This window comes from Doryrhamphus excisus, chromosome 19, assembly GCF_030265055.1.
Source record: "Doryrhamphus excisus isolate RoL2022-K1 chromosome 19, RoL_Dexc_1.0, whole genome shotgun sequence".
NCBI lineage: Eukaryota > Metazoa > Chordata > Actinopteri > Syngnathiformes > Syngnathidae > Doryrhamphus > Doryrhamphus excisus.
In genome coordinates, this window is record NC_080484.1 from 3,187,961 (window position 1) to 3,208,834 (window position 20,874).

At 38.9% G+C, this 20,874-nt stretch overlaps 1 protein-coding gene across 1 annotated transcript in view; it reads left to right on the forward strand.

Annotated features, from left to right (window-relative positions):
- The window catches only part of lrsam1 (leucine rich repeat and sterile alpha motif containing 1), a 30,531-nt gene extending 14,638 nt beyond the window's left edge, over window positions 1–15,893 (forward strand). Inside the window, exons 12-25 of the mRNA XM_058057191.1 lie at window positions 611–733; window positions 858–997; window positions 1,070–1,114; window positions 2,663–2,733; window positions 2,921–3,020; window positions 3,111–3,198; window positions 4,073–4,147; window positions 4,262–4,342; window positions 7,485–7,580; window positions 9,935–10,033; window positions 10,096–10,227; window positions 12,015–12,081; window positions 14,068–14,270; window positions 15,745–15,893. Of these exons, the coding sequence (XP_057913174.1) occupies window positions 611–733; window positions 858–997; window positions 1,070–1,114; window positions 2,663–2,733; window positions 2,921–3,020; window positions 3,111–3,198; window positions 4,073–4,147; window positions 4,262–4,342; window positions 7,485–7,580; window positions 9,935–10,033; window positions 10,096–10,227; window positions 12,015–12,081; window positions 14,068–14,270; window positions 15,745–15,867 (1,443 nt within the window). The 3' untranslated portion in view covers window positions 15,868–15,893. The remainder of the gene's footprint in view (window positions 1–610; window positions 734–857; window positions 998–1,069; window positions 1,115–2,662; window positions 2,734–2,920; window positions 3,021–3,110; window positions 3,199–4,072; window positions 4,148–4,261; window positions 4,343–7,484; window positions 7,581–9,934; window positions 10,034–10,095; window positions 10,228–12,014; window positions 12,082–14,067; window positions 14,271–15,744) is intronic.
- Window positions 15,894–20,874: the final 4,981 nt, after the last annotated feature.

Below are 20,874 nucleotides of genomic sequence, written 5' to 3' on the forward strand. Positions count from 1 at the left end.
TGTAGAGAAGTATTGGATGACATTTTTAGCTAATTGGTTATTTTTAGCCTTATGCATTATTTTAGCTGTTTGAAGATGAACTATATCAGCAAGTTGAAGTATTTGTGATTTTAGAAATAAGGAGTTAGTATCTTCTCTGTAGGCGGCATTATGAATTATCCTTACTGACCTTTTTTGCAGTACATTTAGCAAGTGAAGATTGCTTTTATAGTTATTAGCCCATATTTCCATACAATAAGAAAGATATGGTAGAACCAGAGAGAATTCTTCTAAATTGACAGCTTTATTTTGTTTTGTTTGTTTCTCATAATATTACAACAATGTGATTTTTCCTCATAATATTATATAATGTTTATTATTGTAAAATTGTGACTTTTTTTCTCATTACGATATGACTTTTCTCTTAATATTTAGACTTTATTCTTGTCAAATTAATACTGATTATTCCATTTATGATGTTGTTTGTTGTTTTCATGTTAAATTAAATAATTTTTCAAAAAAGAACATAGGAAGGTGTCAAAAGAAGCGTGACGTGGCAAGGACATGTTTTATTGTCTTTTTGTCAACGGTCAGGTTTAGTCCCAACAGTATTGTGTTCCTTCTCCTTCAGTTGCAGAAACAGGAGGAAAAGCTGGCCATGGAGCGTCATAGAGAAGAGAAGCAAAACGAGCACACCCAGCTTCTCCTCATGAACAACTCTCGGAAAGTAAACATACTCAACTCGGTTCGTCAGGTACGGACGGGCTTCCCTCATTTTATCGGAGTCTCATGGACCATTCTTGGAATATTAAGTGTTTGCAAAGCCGTCAGATTATAACGTGATGTAAAAAGGCGCTCACCTCCTCATCGGCGTGTAGGAGCAGGAGCGTCTGGAGCAGGGGGTCAACTTGCAGCAACGGGCCCAGGAGACGGAGAGGCTCCTCCTGTTAGAAAAAGTGAGACAAGCAGAAGATAATATCAGCAATCGCATTAGCAACATGCTATTGGATGACAACAGGTAGGACGTGAGGGCAACTTTCTGACGGCTGAGAGGGTTGATCTTGCTTTACCAGCGTTTTCATCTCTGCAGGCAGAAGAAGAGCGCAGAGTTTCTCCAAGCCATGGAGGAAGACCGGTGAGAATATATGATATATGGTTTTTAAATCTTTTTAGCATAATGTATGTGGCTGCACAGTGGTCGAGTGGTTAGCAGACCCAAGTTCAATTCCACCCTCAGGCATCTCTGTGTGGAGTTTGCATGTTCTCCCCGTGCATGCGTGGGTTTTCTCCGGGTACTCCGGTTTCCTCCCACATTCCAAAAACATGCTAGGTTAATTAGCGATTCCAAATTGTCCATAGGTATGAATGTGAGTGTGAATGGTTGTTTGTCTATGTGTGCCCTGTGATTGGCTGGCCACCAGTCCAGGGTGAACCCCGCCTCTCGCCCGAAGACAGCTGGGATAGGCTCCAGCACCCCCGCGACCCTCGAGAGGATAAGCGGTAGAAAATGAATGAATGAATGAATAATCATATGTATATTACATGTAGGGCGGCACGGTGGTCGAGTGTTTAGCACGCAGGCCTCACAGCTAGAAGACCCAAGTTCAATTCCACCCTCAGGCATCTCTGTGTGGAGTTTGCATGTTCTCCCCGTGCATGCGTGGGTTTTCTCCGGGTACTCCGGTTTCCTCCCACATTCCAAAAACATGCTAGGTTAATTAGCGACTCCAAATTGTCCATAGGTATGAATGTGAGTGTGAATGGTTGTTTGTCTATATGTGCCCTGTGATTTGCTGGCCACCAGTCCAGGGTGTACCCCGGCCCTCGCCCGAAGACAGCTGGGATAGGCTCCAGCACCCCCGCGACCCTCGAGAGGATAAGCGGTAGAAAATGAATGAATGAATGAATAATCATATGTATATTACATGTAGGGCGGCACGGGGGTCGAGTGGTTAGCACGCAGGCCTCACAGCTAGAAGACCCAAGTTCAATTCCACCTTCAGGCATCTCTGTGTGGAGTTTGCATGTTCTCCTCGTGCATGCGGTTTCCTCCCACATTCCAAAAACATGCTAGGTTAATTAGCCACTCCAAATTGTCCATAGGTATGAATGTGAGTGTGAATGGTTGTTTGTCTATATGTGCCCTGTGATTGGCTGGCCACCAGTCCAGTGTTTACGTCGCCTCTCACCCGAAGACAGCTGGGATAGGCTCCAGCACCTCCACATCCTTCGAGAGGATAAGCGTTAGAAAATGAATGAATGAATAATCATATGTATATTACATGTGGGGCAGCACGGCAGCCTCACAGCTAGAAGACCCAAGTTCAATTCCACCCTCGGCCATCTCTGTGTGGAGTTTGCATGTTCTCCCCGTGCATGCGTGGGTTTTCTCCGGGTACTCCGGTTTCCTCCCACATTCCAAAAACATGCTAGGTTAATTAGCGACTCCAAATTGTCCATAGGTATGAATGTGAGTGTGAATGGTTGTTTGTCTATATGTGCCCTGTGATTGGCTGGCCACCAGTCCAGGGTGAACCCCGCCTCTCGCCCGAAGATGGCTGGGATAGGCTCCAGCACCAGCATGAATGAATAATCATATGTGTATTACATGTGACTTAAGGGACACCCTAGATACCACATAGTTTTTTTAAAGTTTTTTTTGAAAGTATGATTTCTGGTGCAGGATCCGAATGGAACATTTGACTGCCATCACGCAGGAAGAAGCTAACTCTCTGAGGAAGAGAGAGGTGGCCGGTACGTAGCTCGTTGTCGTATTTCATCTTGTGATAGAAGCAATGGGAAACAGATGATTAGGTACTATTAAAAGTACAGTAACTTGGTACTTGAGGGCGTGTAGCATAACAGGTAGACCACATGTGAGACTTTTGATTCAAGGCTTTTTACTATTTGGTTTCCCCCCCCCTCCCTGTATGAATTACAGCGGCCATGCAGAAGATGCTGTCAGACAGCTGTGCTGTGAGCCTCCTCCAAGAGGCCAGTGACTATCGCAGAAAGAACCTGGTCTCTGAGACCTACAGAAGGTTTCATAAGCACTCCGCATAATTATTATTCCTTTCTCATACAAGTGGCATGAAAATGTTTGGTGATCTTTTCTCTATTTTGTGTCCCAGTATGGAGAATCTAGAGAAGAAGTTTGATAAGATGCTGTCTCTCCAAGTTCTAGACAAATCCAAAGCAATTTCTCACATCTTACAGGAGGTACAGTATAGAATGTATATATACTGTATATTTATCTACATGGGGTGCAACGATACAGAAATTTACCGTTTGATTTAATACAGATTCTTTTAGCTTTGTGTTAAAAAAAAAAAATTCACAAATGGCCCTTGGGCCATAGTTTGGACACATCTGCTTCAGTGTTATGGTTTATTTGATATATTTTTTAATTAGTTATTTTTTTAACTTGTGTTGTATTGAAATGACCAACATTTGTGTCAAGTCAAAAATTTTGTTTTTAAATTACAGTTTGAACACCGTTTTTTTAAAAAATATATTAATTAACAAATCATGCTGTTATCGGTTATTTAAGGAGATTTAACATGTTTTTGGGGGTCCTATGTAGTATTCTACTCTGGTCACTCGGTGCTAGTCACTTTAACATTGTGTGAGACACACAAGCACCAGACTTGATTGTCAGACCAATAGGATTTTATTGCAGGTTTGAATGACAAGATCAATAATCCCACACATAGGTGACTGTAGGGGTGTTATTTTATGTCTGGAGGGTTCTAATAATATTAAAAGATTTTCTATGTTTTAACTGCAAAAATATTACATTTATGTATACGGAATCTGGACCGATTAATGTACACGAAATTAATTGTGCTCATAGATTGAATAAAAATCATAAATATGAAAAATCCCGGGTCTGATGATTGGGTTACAGTAACATTGGATCCTTCATGGTATCAAATCGAGACCACAGTACAGAACAGATTCGATACAGATATTTGTATTGTTGCACCCTGGTATATATCTACAGTACATGTATAATAAAACCCAGCTCTTAATTGTGATTAAGTGATATTCTCCCAATCCAAGTGTTTTTCATTCCTTCTGTGTGTGCAAACAGGAGGAGATGCAGAAAGCAGCATTCCAGGCACTGCAGTTACAGAAAGATTCCGTGCATGGTTACATACGCAGCCAGGTGTGTATGTATGCAGGGCTGCTGCAAGGGAAGAAAAATAGGACTCTTTTTGCATGTGTTGTGTATCAGATTTTTATGTGAACTAGTTCTATTTTCCTCATATTGACTTTCTAGATCAAGTTAATTGAGGGAGAATTAATGCAGCTGACAAAACTGGAAGTGAAAAGACGCAACCTGGATGCTGAGAACCTGCAGGTTGGTGTCATTTATTGTCCTTGAACCTAAATAAAAGTAAAATCATGCTGTTTGGTAACAGCAGAAAGGACACGCACCAGCAAATACAAATAGACGGTGTGGACATTGAAAGGGTGAACGAAAATACATTTCTGGCGTCACAATAGATGAAAATATGAGCTGGAAACCTCATATTACAAATATACAACATAAGGTGGCCAGAAATATTTCAGTATTGAACAAAGCAAAATTTGTTCTCAATCAGAAATCACTCCACACTCTTTATTGCTCTCTGGTTCTACCATATCTTACTTATTGTGTGGAAATATGGGCTAATAACTATAAAAGCAATCTTCACTCGCTAAATGTACTGCAAAAAAGGTCAGTAAGGATAATTCATAATGGCGCCTACAGAGAACATACTAACTCCTTATTTCTAAAATCACAAATACTTCAACTTGCTGATATAGTTCATCTTCAAACAGCTAAAATAATGCATAAGGCTAAAAATAAGCAATTAGCTAAAAATGTCATCCAATACTTCTCTACAAGAGAGGAGAAATATGATCTCAGGGAAGAAGTACATTTGAAACACTTCTATGCTAAGACTACGTTATGCTAGCCATAGCATTTCAGTATGTGGAATCAAACTATGGAATGGATTGAGTAAGGACCTCAAACAATGCACAACGATGAGCCAATTCAAGAAACAATACAAGCAGTTGATGTTTGCTAAATACAAGGATGAAGAGTCTTGAACCAGTCATGATGTGCTATATATATCACTATATTGACACTTACTATGGTACACATTATGGCATTGGATGTTCATATCACTTCGTACTTCAGTACGGGACAAAAAATTAAATTAAATTAAATTAAATTAAATTAAATTAAATTAAATTAAATTAAATTAAATTAAATTAAATTAAATTAAATTAAATTAAATTAAATTAAATTAAATTAAATTAAATTAAATTAAAAATAAGAATTAATAAAAAAAAACTTAAACTGTATTATGGAAAGCAGGAAGTGAACAAATGTAACAGTTACTGATTGTAAAAGTACCAGATGGAGGGGTAGGATTTAATAAGCTTTGCTTCTTCCTACTCCTTTTGGACATGTGGAACTGGGAACTGATTATGGGATGCACTCAGTTGTAATCTAATAATAATGCATGTTCAAATGAAATTAAACCATTACCATTTACCTACCTCAATAGTTTTTGTTTTTTTTTAACCTAAGTTACCATATAACATTATAGTGATCAATCGTCACTTTGCGCTTCGAATTTTGCGGCTTCACTCCATCGCGTCCATTCACTTTGCTATCCAATCCAATCCACACAGAGTTTCCAAAGTGCTGCACAGACTAGTAAAATAAAAAGTACAAATAAAATACAATAAATAAAAGCACAAATTGAATTTAATCCCAAACTAAAAGATCAAATAAGAAATAAAATAAAATTGATATTAAAATATTAAAAACAAGAAGCAAAGCAATAAAAATATAAAAAATAAAACCAATTAAAATAAAAAGAAATAACTAAAAGACACGGGACCATACGACTCACTCCGAGTTAAAAACCAGAGAATAAAAGTGGCTTTTAAGACGACACTTAAAGCTTTCGATGTTGGGGGCCTTTTTTACTTGGGAGGGGAGAGAGTTGCTATAAAAACTTCATACTTGAGAGACAAGGACTCATTCATTATTTTGCGTACATTTACAATCCATAAGAACAATCCACTTCGCTTGCTTGCTAATTTTGACTTTTAGCATGTTTACCATGAGTGTATTTTATTCTGAAATTCACAACTCAGTTTCACGTGCCTTCCTGAACTATACTGAACTGAAGAATAAACAATTGTGTTCATAGATTGAATAAAAATCATAAAAATGAAAAATCCCGGGGCTGATGATTGGGTTACAGTAACATTGGATCCCTCATGGTATCAAATCAAGACCACAGTACAGAACGATTCGATACAGAAACAAAAGTTGAAATATATAGAAAGCAACTGGCGGGCCGGATTCAAATGCTTGGTGGGTCGCATGTTGTTTGCCCACCCCAGTTCTAGACGCAAGGTGGCCTAGGCCCACACCATTTGGGCTTCTCTGTGTGGACTCTACGTGTTGTCCCCTTGGATGGGTTTCCTCCCACATTCCAAAAATATACATGTAAATTGGGGACTCTATATTGTGAATAGGTATTTGTCTATGTATGCACTGTGATTGGCTGGCGACTAGTCCAGGTTGTCCCCGGCTCCCAAAGTCAGTTGGGAGAGGCTAGTGACGATGAGCGGCATAGATGGATAGTTTTCTTAAAAGTACTCGTCTTGTTCTTATGAACCCGATATCGTCTAAAGCAGGGGTGGGCAAACTTTTTGACTCGCGGGCCGCATTGATTTAACAAAATTGACTGGGGGGGGGGGCAGACTATATAGTATTTTATATGCAACAGTTCTATTTTTACGCATATTTTACATGTAAAAGTGTCATGCAATCTGCTATATGTGCACTTTGAAATCATTTATTTGATGTAAAGTGTGTTGGAAATTAAATGTATTATTATTTTTATTATTATTATTGTCTTTATTATTACTATTTTATATATATATTATATTAGATTTGTTATTATTAGCTTTAGTAATGTTATTATCATTATATTATTATTATTATTGTTAATAATAATAACAATAATAATATTACAACTATTATTATATTAATATTATTAACAACAATATGAATATAATAATAGTAATATTATTATTATTAACAACATTCTTCTTCTTCTTATTATTATTGTCATTATTTTTATTTTTATTTTTATTTTTGTGCTTGTGTTACTTTTTCCAGGAGCATTTTGTAAACAACAGACCACATCAAATAACGAAATTGATAAAGCAGCTACCTCAACCATCAAAAAGTTGGCCCAAGCCACGGTGCCAGGTTATGTGTTGAGTTTAAATGAAATACTTTGGAAAAAACAGGCGGGCCATATTGAAACACTTGGCGGGCCGCATGTGGCCCCCGGGCCGTAGTTTGCCCACCCCTGGTCTAAAGTAACGTATCGTATTGGTTTGATTTGATCCTCATGCATTTTTTTAATGAACCTAGGAATGTAATGGTCATTGTCAACCTGCTTCCTTGTGTGTACATGCAGGAGGTGCTGGTGGAGCAGCGCACGGCTCTTGGGGATTTGCTGCAGCAGCTACTCAAACAGAAACACCAGAGAGAGCAAGAACTGCAGCAAGTACTGGTGAGCCAACACAACTTGTTTTTGGACGCCGTGTCTTTTAGTTACGGAGGAGAAAATGCAGTTTTACTAGCTCATTACAATGTATGCTAACTGACTACTATACATCAATTCCACCCTCGGCCATCTCTGTGTGGAGTTTGCGTGTTCTCCCCGTGCATGCGTGGGTTTTCTCCGGGTACTCCGGTTTCCTCCCACATTCCAAAAAAACATGCTAGGTTAATTAGCGACTCCAAATTGTCCATAGGTATGAATGTGAGTGTGAATGGTTGTTTGTCTATGGTCTATGGTGGTCCACGTGGTGACGTGCATTGTGGCTCATTTAAAGGCAATGAGAGGCGTTCAATTCATTGGTTAAGATTACACCCGACACCCTCTCATGCCTTCGCTCCTCCCTCTTTTCCACTCCCTCTGTTGGGAAGGACGGAGGCGTGGGTGCGCTGCGCCGGACTGCACCGTTCATGTAAATTGGCCACACCCCTGGTATACGAAAATAGAGTCCAATGTGGCAGCAAGATTAATACCTTCCTCTTTTTTGTCATGAGTTATTTCTTGAATTGAATAGTGTTTCGGTGGACAAGTGGTTAATGGAGGCCATAGTTAGGAGATTGGAAAGACCTGGGTTCCATTCTCCCCTTGGGCATTTCTGGGTGGAGTTTGCATGTTCTCCCCGTGCACATGTGGGTTTTCTCCGGGTACTCCGGTTTCCTCCCACATTCCAAAAACATGCTAGGTTAATTAGCGACTCCAAATTGTCCATAGGTATGAATGTGAGTGTGAATGGTTGTTTGTCTATATGTGCCCTGTGATTGGCTGGCGACCAGTCCAGGGTGTACCCCGCCTCTCGCCAGAAGACAGCTGGGATAGGCTCCAGCACCCCTGTCACCCTCGTGAGGATAAGCGGTAGTGAATGAATGAATGAATGACCATACAAAGATACATTTACATGCAGTGGAACCTTAATTGTGGTAATTAAAATATGGCTGAGTACCATGGGGTTGGGTAACAACAATCATCAATTAATGTGATGGTTCATATATATTAAAAAAAAGACTGTGAGGCATTATTTTTATAATCGTCTTTCAATTTCCATCTCTTATGAGTGTACAGTGTTCCCTCTTTTGCCCCCAGGGATAGGTTCTCAAAATAGCCCCTCAATAAATGAATTGCACATATTAAATATGTTTTAAGGCTGTAAAACCCCTCACCAAACACTCTATACCAGGGGTCTCAAACACGCGGCCCGCTGGCCAAATGTGGCCCGCAGGACACTAGTTTGAGGGCCCCGCCTTGATATGAAAGTTTAATGTTAGTGCGGCCCGCGCAAGTTTGATATGGATGCTGTATGGTATCATGTACCCAGAAAAAATTATTACGTTTGATTAATGTTCATGTTAAAGGTTAAATAACTGTTAATAGTTATCCTCCCTATCCGTGTGGAAGTGGTAAGTTTTTGGCTATTTAAGTTGAAAGGAAATAACTTGAAGGCTACCGTTTAGGTCGCTAGCTCTCTAGTTTGCGAGTTAGCATGTGTCTCAAGACCCTGCAGTTGCGCAATATGTTGTAAATAAAAAGAGTATAAATGTGACTATAGTCGTGTTTTGTCATGTCTACAGGGCTCTAATAATGCTTTGTTCATTTTAATCTGAAAAAAATCATTTGTCTACCCACCAACTATATGTGGTTTCTTAAGTTTTGGTTTCTTAAATTTGCCATTTTTTTTATTATTATATTTATTTATTTATTACTGATTGATTGATTTTCTTTATTCTCGTTTTGTTTATTTATTTTTCATCTTATTTTGTGTAGAAAAAAAAAATAAGATATTTGAGAACAGTGGAATGTTTTATTAGAGCTTTTCTTGTAGAAAATTGGAACCAAAGCGAAGTTTTTTAATTTTTTTTGTTTTTAATAAAAAATTTTTTGGAAAACCTCAAAAGCCCAGTCTCACCCAGACCCGAGCTCCAGTGGCCCCCAAGTAAATTGAGTTCGAGACCCCTGATCAATACCCTTTTGCAGTAACATTTTCTCACATTTGATTTACTCCTCTGACTGTGCCTCTTCATTGTCCTGGAACCGGTCCGCTGTACGTTTTTGTATCCTTGTTAAAACCATTCTTCTGTCGTCATATATTTTTTTTAAATTATTTTATTTTGCAAGCCAAACGCATTCTAGCTACACTGCGCAGGAAGGCACTTAAGAGATTGATTGACAATGGTCTACAGATCCCTTAGCCAATCAGGACCCAGAACAAAAAAAATCAAGCAGTGAGTCTGCGATGTAGTGAAGGAACACTGTATACCTCATCTTTCCTCTCAGAGGTCCAGTGGTTTATGACATCACTTTGGAATTTCTAGGCGGAGTTGGAGCGGAAGTCAGAATCCAACCAGCAGAACTACTGGATGATTCAGTACCAGAGACTGCTGGATGCCAAGCCCTTGTCACTACGCATGCAGGTACTCCCCGCTACAGATGAGAGATCTGGAAGCAAAGTATTCAAATGCTTGTCCCCGTGCAGGAAGCTGGCGTGGAAAAGGAGCTGGTGAATCTGCTGTGTAAACTGTCCGCTCAGCATTATCTGCCCATCATGGCTCACCATTGTGTGACAGCAGAGGCTCTTTGCCACATGAACACCTCCGACCTGAAGAAGGTGTGTATAGAACACTGTTTCAAGATGTTTCAGCTTTACAATGTCTATCATTTTTAGACACATTCATTCTTGTAGGATGAATGTGGGTTTTGTAGGACTACGGGAGTTTTGCCACCAGCTGCTTATAATTATCTGTTGTGTAGTTTCTAAGAAATTTTGGTGCAAAAGCCTATTTCTGCTACCGTACAATTAAGAGAGGGATTTCTGCAAATAAAAACAAAACATTTTACGTCAAAACTCATATTAACATATTAAAATGAATTATTGGAATATGCAGATAGAACCGGTTCTTGTACGTTCTGCTTGTACACTCTACGCGCTGATTATAACTATTGTTTTTGTCTTATTTTGCGTACATTTTCTATTTTGACCCAATACCGCATCTTGGAAACTATAACCAAGCTGCACTTCTGACTTATTAGTGACCTAAACCAAGAAAACAATTTCAAATTTTACAAATACTATTTTAGACGAAAGCACATACGTTTAACCATTTTTTAACCATTTAAATTGCACTATTTACTGTGCTGTCAGCAAATAAACATACACAAATACCTTTATAAAGCAAAGCAGATAAAATATTTATATGACACAGTCATATAAATGGTCCTTCTATAAAAGTTTTTTTTTTTTATTTTCAACACTGACAGCCAATGGAAATTTCAGGGCGGGAAACCCAGCATATTTTCAAAGCATTAACCCTTAGATGCATAAGTGGGTCAAAAATGACCCGGTCAGGTTGTTTTCTTGAAATATCTTAATATCGTAATGAAAAAATGTGATTTCATCTTCCAGTTATTCCTCAAAAAACGTGTTTCTGATATATATAAAAAATGTGTATATATAAAAATATATATATAATATATTTTTACATATACATAATATTATATATATAATATTTAATATTAATTTAATTATATTTAATATTAATTTAATTATATTTAATATTAATTTAATTATATTATTATATAATATATATTATAATATGTATAATATATATATAATATTTATATATAATATATTTAAAATGTTTTTGATATCATGCCGTTCACATTTTTAACTTATCTTTTATACATTTTAAGAAAGTTTTGTTTTTGTGTTACTACCCCAACCTTCCATAAGTGGGTCAAAAATGACCCGGTCAGGTTGTTTTCTTGAAATATCTTCGTAATGAAAATTTTTTATCATTTTATATTCCAGGTATTCTTCTAAAAACATGTTTTTGACGTCATGCCGTTGACATGTTTAACTTATCTTTTATACATTTTAAGAAATTGTAGTTTTTGTGTTACTACCCCAACCTTCCATAAGTGGGTCAAAAATGACCCGGTCAGGTTGTTTTCTTGAAATATCTTTGTAATGAAAAATTTTTATTTCATATTCCAGGTATTCCTCAAAAATCATATTATTGATATCATGCCATTCACATTTTTAACTTACCTTTATGCAACACACAATGGATCCTCACATTTTCTATTGTTGTACGGGGTCATTTTCTTTTTCAAAGATGTAAAAAAGTGAAAAATGAAGATGTTTCTAACATGAAATCATTCTTGTGTGGTCCTAAATATAATACTAAATATCATACAAGTGATTATTCCTAACCAAAATGGCAAAATTGGCATAAAAAGGCATTGATTCTAGTATGGGTGATTTTTGAGCCACTTATGGAAGAGTGTAGGGTCCAGTCACTCGTGCATCGAAGGGTTAACATAAGATTGATGTGCTGCTTTAAACTGTCTGACATTTTTCACAATGTCATTTTTTTCTTCTTTTTTAAATTTTAGCTCGGCATTAATGAAATTGGCATCCAGAAATCTCTTCTGAAATGGGCGCGGGAACGCAAGCCAGAAGGTAAACCCTACACAGACATATTTGTTGTACACCAGGATCCAGGACAGGAGATCAACACCTGTAAAATACATATACTATGTAAGGCATTCAAAGATGTTGTTATGATATGTAGTACTCGACACTGGTCACTAGGCGTCACTAATGTTACTGTAATGTTAGTTGAGACGCTCAAATTGATCGCCAGAACAACAGACTTTATTGCAGGTGTCGGTGGTCCCACAACAGGCGCTATAATAAATAAAAATAAAATAAAAATGTGTAATAAAAACCGTCTGTTCAGCATGCAGGACACACAGCTAGGACACCCGAGTTCGATTCCACCCACGGGCATCTCCGTGTGGGGTTTGCATGTTCTCCCCGGTTTTCTGCACATACTTTGGTTTCCTCCCACATTCCAAAAACATGCTAGGTTAATTGGCGGCTCCAAATTGTCCATAAGTATGAATGTGAGTGTGAATGGTTGTTTGTCTATATGTGCCCTGTGATTGGCTGGCCACCAGTCCAGGGTGTACCCCACCTCTTGCCCAAAGACAGCTGGGATAGGCTCCAGCACCCCCCGCGACCCTCATGAGGAAAAAGCGGTAGAAAATGAATGAATGAATGAATAAAAACCGTCTGTTTAGCATGCAGGACACACAGCTAGGACACCCAAGTTCGATTCCACCCTCGGGCATCTCCGTGTAGGGTTTGCATGTTCTCCTCGGTTTTCTACACGTACTCCGGTTTCCTCCCACATTCCAAAAACATGCTAGGTTAATTAGCCACTCCAAATTGTCCATAGGTATGAATGTGAGTGTGAATGGTTGTTTGTCTATATGTGCCCTGTGATTGGCTGGCCACTAGTCCAGGGTGTACCCTGCCTCTCGCCCAAAGAAAGCTGGGATAGGCTCCAGCACCCTGCAACCCTCATGAGGATAGGCGGTAGAAAATGAATGAAATATTACTGGAAAAGGCTGTACAGTGGAGGAGTCGTTAGCATGCAGGCCTCACAACTAGGAGACCCGAGTTCAATTCCACCCTCGGCCATCTCTGTGTGGAGTTTGCATGCGTGGGTTTTCTCCGAGTACTCCAGTTTCTTCCCACATTCCAAAAATTAATTAGTTAATTGATTAAAGTTAATCGGCCACTCCAAATTGTCCATAGGTATGAATGTGAGTGTGAATGGTTGTTTGTCTATATGTGCCCTGTGATTGGCTGGCCACCAGTCCAGGGTGTACCCCGCCTCTCGCCCGAAGACAGCTGGGATAGGCTCCAGCATACCTGTGACCCTCGTGAGAATAAGCGGTAGAAAATGAATGAATGAATTCTCCTCCTATTTTGTGTGGAAGTGGTAACTCTTTGGCTTCTTATTTTATCTTTCCCCACCCTCGGCCATCTCTGTGTGGAGTTTGCATGTTCTCCCCGTGCATGCGTGGGTTTTCTCCGGGTACTCCGGTTTCCTCCCACATTCCAAAAACATGCTAGGTTAATTAGCGACTCCAAATTGTCCATAGGTATGAATGTGAGTGTGAATGGTTGTTTGTCTATATGTGTCCTGTGATTGGCTGGCCACCAGTCCAGGGTCTACCCTGCCTCTCGCCCGAAGACAGCTGGGATAGGCTCCAGCACCCCCCGCGACCCTCGTGAGGAAAAAGCGGTAGAAAATGAATGAATGAATGAATGAATGGTCAGATCTGGAACCAATTACCCGCCATAAATGAGGGATCACTGTGTTGCTAATCGAACAGAGGTAGACTATAGTGCAAAAAGTACAACTTTTTTACTAACCAGCTATTCTCTAATGGACGATTAAATCTGGCCGCCAATTAATCGGTTGAAACCCAATTATGACCAAGTTTTCATGGTAAATTTTTATGTGTATGCAGGACTAAATTCTGTGATGTTTTATATTTTGCATGAATAAATGTGAAACTGAACATGGTGTCGACCATCAACCAAAACATTGCAACGTGTTTTCTGTGCATTTATTACCTCCTTCTCTTCAAGGTGCTGCTAAGGTGCTGGAGCAGAGCGAGGAGGCTGAAGTCGCCCCCTCAGAGCCATCCTCGTACCCCTCTCCAATTCCCAGCACCTCTCACGTCCTGACCCCGAGCCCACCACTGACTCCTGGTACCCCCGTTACCCCATCGGCCCCCAGCCCTGTGGAGGGGCCATGGAGCTCAGAGTGTGTGGTCTGCATGGAGACTGCGGTAAGAACCAAGACGACACTTGTTTGAGTAGATGCTGTTAGCGCTTTAACGGTCATTTATTTCATGAATTACATTAAAAACATTTTAGCGTAATGAACACCAGACACTCTTTAATAACTTCATTCTGACCTGAAAACATCAACAGCAGTACAATTTCAACACCATATATGTATCTCCAACTCACAGACATTGCTTGTCCGGAACTTGTCACTCGACTACTACAAGATGCATTCATGGACACTGCGGACAACATCTTTATTATTTGTATATGTGTGGTCTAAATAAACAAAAAGACAAAGAAAGCCAATAATATGGTAATGGTAATGGTTTGATTTCATTTGAACATGCATCAGATTACAATTGAGTGCATCCCATAATCAGTTCCCAGTTCCACATGTCCAAAAGGAGTAGGAAGAAGCAAAGCTTTTTAAATCCTACCCCTCCATCTGGTACTTTTACAATCAGTAACTGTTACATTTGTTCACTTCCTGCTTTCCATAATACAATTTAAGTATTTTTTAAATTTAATTTAAGTTAAGTTAAGTTAAGTTAAGTTAAGTTAAGTTTATTTTATTTTATTTTATTTTATTTTATTTTATTTTATTTTATTTTATTTTATTTTATTTTATTTTATTTTATTTTATTTACATTAAATTACATTACATTACATTTAGTTTAATTTAAATTAACATTAAATTACATTAATTTAAATTAAATTAAATTAAATTTAATTAAATTAAATTAAATTACATTTAATTTAATTTAATGTAATTTAATAATTATTATAAATTTAATTTAATTTAATTTAATTTGTACGAGGTGATATGACCATACAATTACATAATGGATACCATAGTAACTGTCAATACAATACAATACAAATCAATAAAAATCAATAAAATACATAATATTTCAGTCATAGTTGTAAATTGTGATTAATCATGATTAATTATTATGAAAACGGATTAATCTGAATAAATTTTTTCATAATTTGACAGCCCGAATTAGCCGACTAAGAAAAAGCTCCTAGACCGAAACAGTGGATAGGAAAATTTGACGTTCTTCACATCCACCTCAAATCAGCAACTAGATGGCTGAAACTTGGACACAAGTGGTTCTTACAACGGGACAATGATCCTAAAAACTCATCAAATTATTCACGGACAAAGCAAATTTAAATGAACTCTACCTCCAAGTGGTCAAAAGTGGTCAAATATCCCAAAGCAGATTGTTCATTATTTTCCATCAGGATACCAACCAATCACTGTGATTGTCTTCTCCCAACCCTGCCATTTTATCCAGGCTTGGGACCTGCATGTTGTGGCACCGGCTGGGGTCAAAGCCACGCCGATACCGTTACACTGTAGTTGAAATCAAGCACTAAAAAAACAAAAATAAATGATGACTGTACAGACATGTTTGACTATAACTTTCCAGTCCCGGACAAATAAAAGATTGTATTTTTCCTCTGCAGGCTCAGGTCATCTTCCTGCCGTGCGGCCATGTTTGCTGTTGTCAGGTCTGTAGCGACGCAGTACAGAACTGCCCCCTGTGTCGGAGCGACTCATCCCAGCGCATACGTATATACCGTAGCTAGAAACCACTCGTGCCACTCTTATTTCCTGCATGATTAATTACCATGCTGCTATGTAGACATGCTGTGCAGAAATGCTGATCATTTCTCCTGTATTAACCAAAAACCTTCTAATATCATTTTAATATATAGTACACAGTGGAACCCGTTTATGTCAACGCCGCTTGTCTACATAAGCAAAATCTTATTTATTTGTGACATCGTCCATACATATATAAGGCGAATGGAGAGGATAAAGTATTTTAGTTTGTTGGCTTTTAGTTTGTTTCCTAAATTTGTGCATATTTTGACTTAGATTCGTGTGTTTTTATATTACATGATTATTATTATTACCCACATTTTTTCCCTCTTAGAGTTGCAATGCAATGTAATGGAGGCAATTCACAGAAATTTTAAAGTTAACTCTGCCCACCTTGTTATGGTACGATTCGATTACTTTGATTAATGCCATCTCGGTTTTGTGAAAAATACTTTTTTTCCCCTTTTTTGCTGTTAATTTTCCAAATATTTCAACTTTCTTCTTAAATAATCTTCATAAATTTCCTTCTGGAAACTATTTTCCCCATAGTTTGACTTTATTTCCATAATATTACCGTATAACTTTTTCACCAACCTAATTTTTTCAAATTGACTGTATTATTTAGTTTTGTTTGTTTCTCATCTTACGACTTGTTTGTTTGTTTGTTTCTTTTGGCTTTTTTCCTGATTACGGAGTCGTCACAGCATACTGATTTTTGGCTTGAGACCTTTTTATTATGCTGCTATATGATGCTTACTAGCCCTCCACTTGTGTTAGGGTCGGCACCGACCCGTTTTACATTTTAATGCATAAAAAGAATCACATAACATTTGTTTATTGCATCAAGGCTTTTTGACTTTGTCAGGAAACTCTATTTCAACAAAATAAAAACAAAAAAATTTTTTTACTACATTTTAAAATGGTCTGGTTGAAATGATGACCACTGTATTGTTAGGGTGGGTTTGGACCCGGTTATAATAATATGACTATAAAGCAATATTTTGAAATCCTAAGTGTCCAATTAGCCAACACAATGACAACCAGCTCCTCTTCTCATCATGTAAGCTTCAGGGGATTCTCATTTTGACTGGTTTTCCAGTATACCAGCAGAAAAACAAGGTCCAGTTTACATGTGAGGTGAATTCACTCATTTGACTGATGGCTGATTTCACATTTACAATTTGGATCATGGAAAGAATGGCAAGAAGTACAGTGAACCAAGATCTGGACCTGTTCTGCTTTTTCATTTCACTTTATACTAAAGTTCTGTTGCTGAAAACAATCACTTTTTATACCTTTTCTTGACATTAATATATATGGGTCAAAATTCACCCCAACACCATAGATGTTTCTTTAGTGATTCATACTAAAATGAGAAAATAAATAAAACTAATTAATTTAAGAGAAATGTTCTATAGCCCTCAGTAATAGCCAGGTAACAAAAGAACCTTCGATTTATGAATATGATTCTTTTGAGGTTCATTTGACCATTTTTGGAAATAGAAAATATAGTGACAAAAAAAGGCCTCCATGCCCACACCAAAAGTATTAAAAGCAACATTTTCATGGATGAGGAAGCCTAAGAAGGTAACCAAGACATGAGAAGCAAATTTGATGGTAACTTATTGTTTTTAGTGTATTTTATAGCTCATTTAATACATGGGTCAAAACATAAGAGATGATACCAGAAAGCTAACACAAGAGGAAGGTTAATGGAGATTCAAACCCGTGGCGTCCGCTCCAAAGTCCAGAACGCTAACCACTACACCACGGCCGGCTTTCTCATATTATTATTTCAAATAATATTTTTCATGTTTAATATTTGAACTCCATGCTAGTAAAGTACATACTTTTTTTCTCATAATATTACAAGTTTATTTTTCCAATATTCTATATTTTTTCTCATACAAATTATTGACTTTATTCTTGTAAAATTGCAGCTGTTTTTTTCCATTTATTTTTCAACTTTCGTTTTGTGAATTTTCTTCTTATGATTTCTGCTTTTTTTATTTCTATAATATTTGCACTTTATTGCCATTGCTCACATTGTACTTTTTAACTTTAATTCTCCATAAATTACAACTTTATTTTTGTTTTGTTTGTTTATCATAACATTATGACTTTTTTCCAAACAAATTATGAACTGTCTTTTTTTCCTCAGTTTTGCTGTTTTTTTTCCACCAAGATATTTCAAAATTATTCTTAAATAATCAAATTTTCCTTTTGGAATGTTTTGACTTTATTCCCATTTAAAATAAATCATTTCATTTTGTGACTTTAAAAACCTAATATTTTTACTACTAAAATGACGTTTTTCCCTCATAGTGTCACAAGGTTATTCTTGTAAAATTACTGCAGATTTTTGTCATTTTTGCAGGTTTTTTAAAATTTTTTATTATGTTTTTAGAAATTGCAGCAGGCCGATAAAATATGGCCCCTGCGCTTATCTAACAGCTGCTATGGTAAATTAATTGTATGCTTTCACTATGTGAATTTTTGAAAAGAAAGTGAAATATTTGACGCATTGCAAGTCCGTGTTTGCATCTCGACTGCGTTCTGACTTCTGATTGGATGAGCAAGGGAAAGTGAGGTATAGTATGCAGTGATTCTCACTGGAGACAAAACAGGATGAGGGATTGAGTTTGGAGTTGAGGTTGAAGCAAGTTACTGCGCTGTAAAATAAGACAATGTAATTAACGAGAGCATAGCTGTGTGTTTTATAACGAGAAGCGCGTTATCGCTATTAGTTAGGAGCCCTTTTTTTCATAAAAACAATATGTTGGTGTCGACTTAAAGGGGAATTTTGCCCATCATTTGTAATACTCTTGTGAAACATGAACATCATGGAAAATACCTATTTTGACGCTAAAGCCTTCACAAAAAACAGTCTTCCAATTACATAACTGACTTGTATATTAACCAAAAACTATTAACATGATGCGTCGCTAATCGCTAGTCTCAGCGTCATTCACACACCTAGCTCTCAATTTCAACTCAAGATGCTAGTTTTCCGGGCGGCACGGTGGTCTAGTGGTTAGCGCGCAGACCTCACAGCTAGGAGACCAGGGTTCAATTCCACCCTCGGGCATCTCTGTGTGGAGTTTGCATGTTCTCCCCGTGCATGCGTACATTCCAAAAACATGCTAGGTTAATTAGTCCATAGGTATGAATGTGAGTGTGAATGGTTGTTTGTCTATATTTGCCCTGTGATTGGCTGGCCACCAGTCCAGGGTGTACCCCGCCTCTCGCCCGAAGACAGCTGGGATAGGCTCCAGCACCCCCGCGACCCTCTTGAGGAAAAAGCGGTAGAAAATGAATGAATGCTAGTTTTCCGTCAGTTTCCTGGAGCACACATCTTGTGCTGGAAGACGCAGCCATCCCAATGAGAGCGGACATTGTAAGTGTTGTCGCTGTATCGTTGCTGCTGTTATGATGGAACTAGCATAAATATGTCTATCAATGCGTGTTTTAAATCATCAAAATACGGCAACATACTGCGGCTATTACATGTTATCATCAGTGTACGTGTTTATGTATGATCACGTTTTTTTTTAGAGTAATTCATAGTTGAAATAGGTGTTTCCCAGTGATGTACATTGTTAGCTAGCTCCTATTAACTTGTTTTCTGGCCTTATAATGCACAGAAAAGGGAAAGAAATATGTGTTCATGTTTCACATCAGGATTGTGAATGATGGGTAAAATTCCCCCAAAAAGTGCAGTTCCCCTTTAAGTGGGTACTTTTTCAGTAATAGGACCACATTGACATAAACGGGTTCCCTATAACGATGAAAACATTTGACTAGGACTCTATAGTTGGTTTTAAAATTGTTTTTGAAATGATATCAGTCAATATTATTATTTTTTGTTCTTTTGACCTTTTGTTGACATTCTTAGGGGTGTGCATGTACATTTTATTCTTAAATGACAGTAAGGGAGTCTAATATTTTAAGTTGACTTTCCGGGGTTGTGCAACTGTGATCCAGCGCCACACTCGGCCGGGCCCTTAGGGGTGCATGGGAGTTTGCCCAACCATTCAACATGTGTTTTGTGGACTTGGTAAAGGCATTGTTCCTGAAGGAATCCAGTGGGCGGGGGGCATGGGAGTATGGTGGGAGGCGCCGCAGCCCAGGCGCAGCCAGGCGCAGCCCAGGCGCAGCCCAGGCGCAGCCAGACGCAGCCCAGGCCCAACCATTCTCCATGTGTTTTGTGGACTTGGTAAAGGCATTGTTCCTGAAGGAATCCAGTGGGCGGGGGGCATGAGACTATGTTGTATTGGAGTGCCGGATTCGGGCGGTTTGCTCAGTGTCAGAGCTTGGTCCACATGGGCGGACTCGCTTCCATTTGAACAGAATTTCCAGGCGCAGCCCAGGCGCAGCCCAGGCGCAGCCCAGGCGCAGCCTAGGCGCAGCCCAGGCGCAGCCCAGGCCCAACCATTCAACATGGGCTTTGTTGACTTGGTAAAGGCATTGTTCCTGAAGGAATCCAGTGGGCGGGTGGCATGGGAGTATAGTGTGGTCCACATTGGCGGACTCACTTCCAGTGAACGTTGGACTCTGCTGTCACCGATTCTGTTCATAACTTCTGTGAACAGAATTTGCAGGCGCAGCCCAGGCGCAGCCCAGGCGCAGCCCAGGCGCAGCCCAGGCGCAGCCCAGGCGCAGCCCAGGCGCAGCCCAGGCGCAGCCTAGGCGCAGCCCAGGCGCAGCCCAGGCCCAACCATTCAACATGTGCTTTGTGGACTTGGTAAAGGCATTGTTCCTGAAGGAATCCAGTGGGCGGGTGGCATGGGAGTATAGTGTGGTCCACATTGGCGGACTCACTTCCAGTGAACGTTGGACTCTGCTGTCACCGATTCTGTTCATAACTTCTGTGAACAGAATTTGCAGACGCAGCCCAGGCGCAGCCCAGGCGCAGCCCAGGCGCAGCCCAGGCGCAGCCCAGGCGCAGCCCAGGCGCAGCCCAGGCGCAGCCCAGGCGCAGCCCAGGCCCA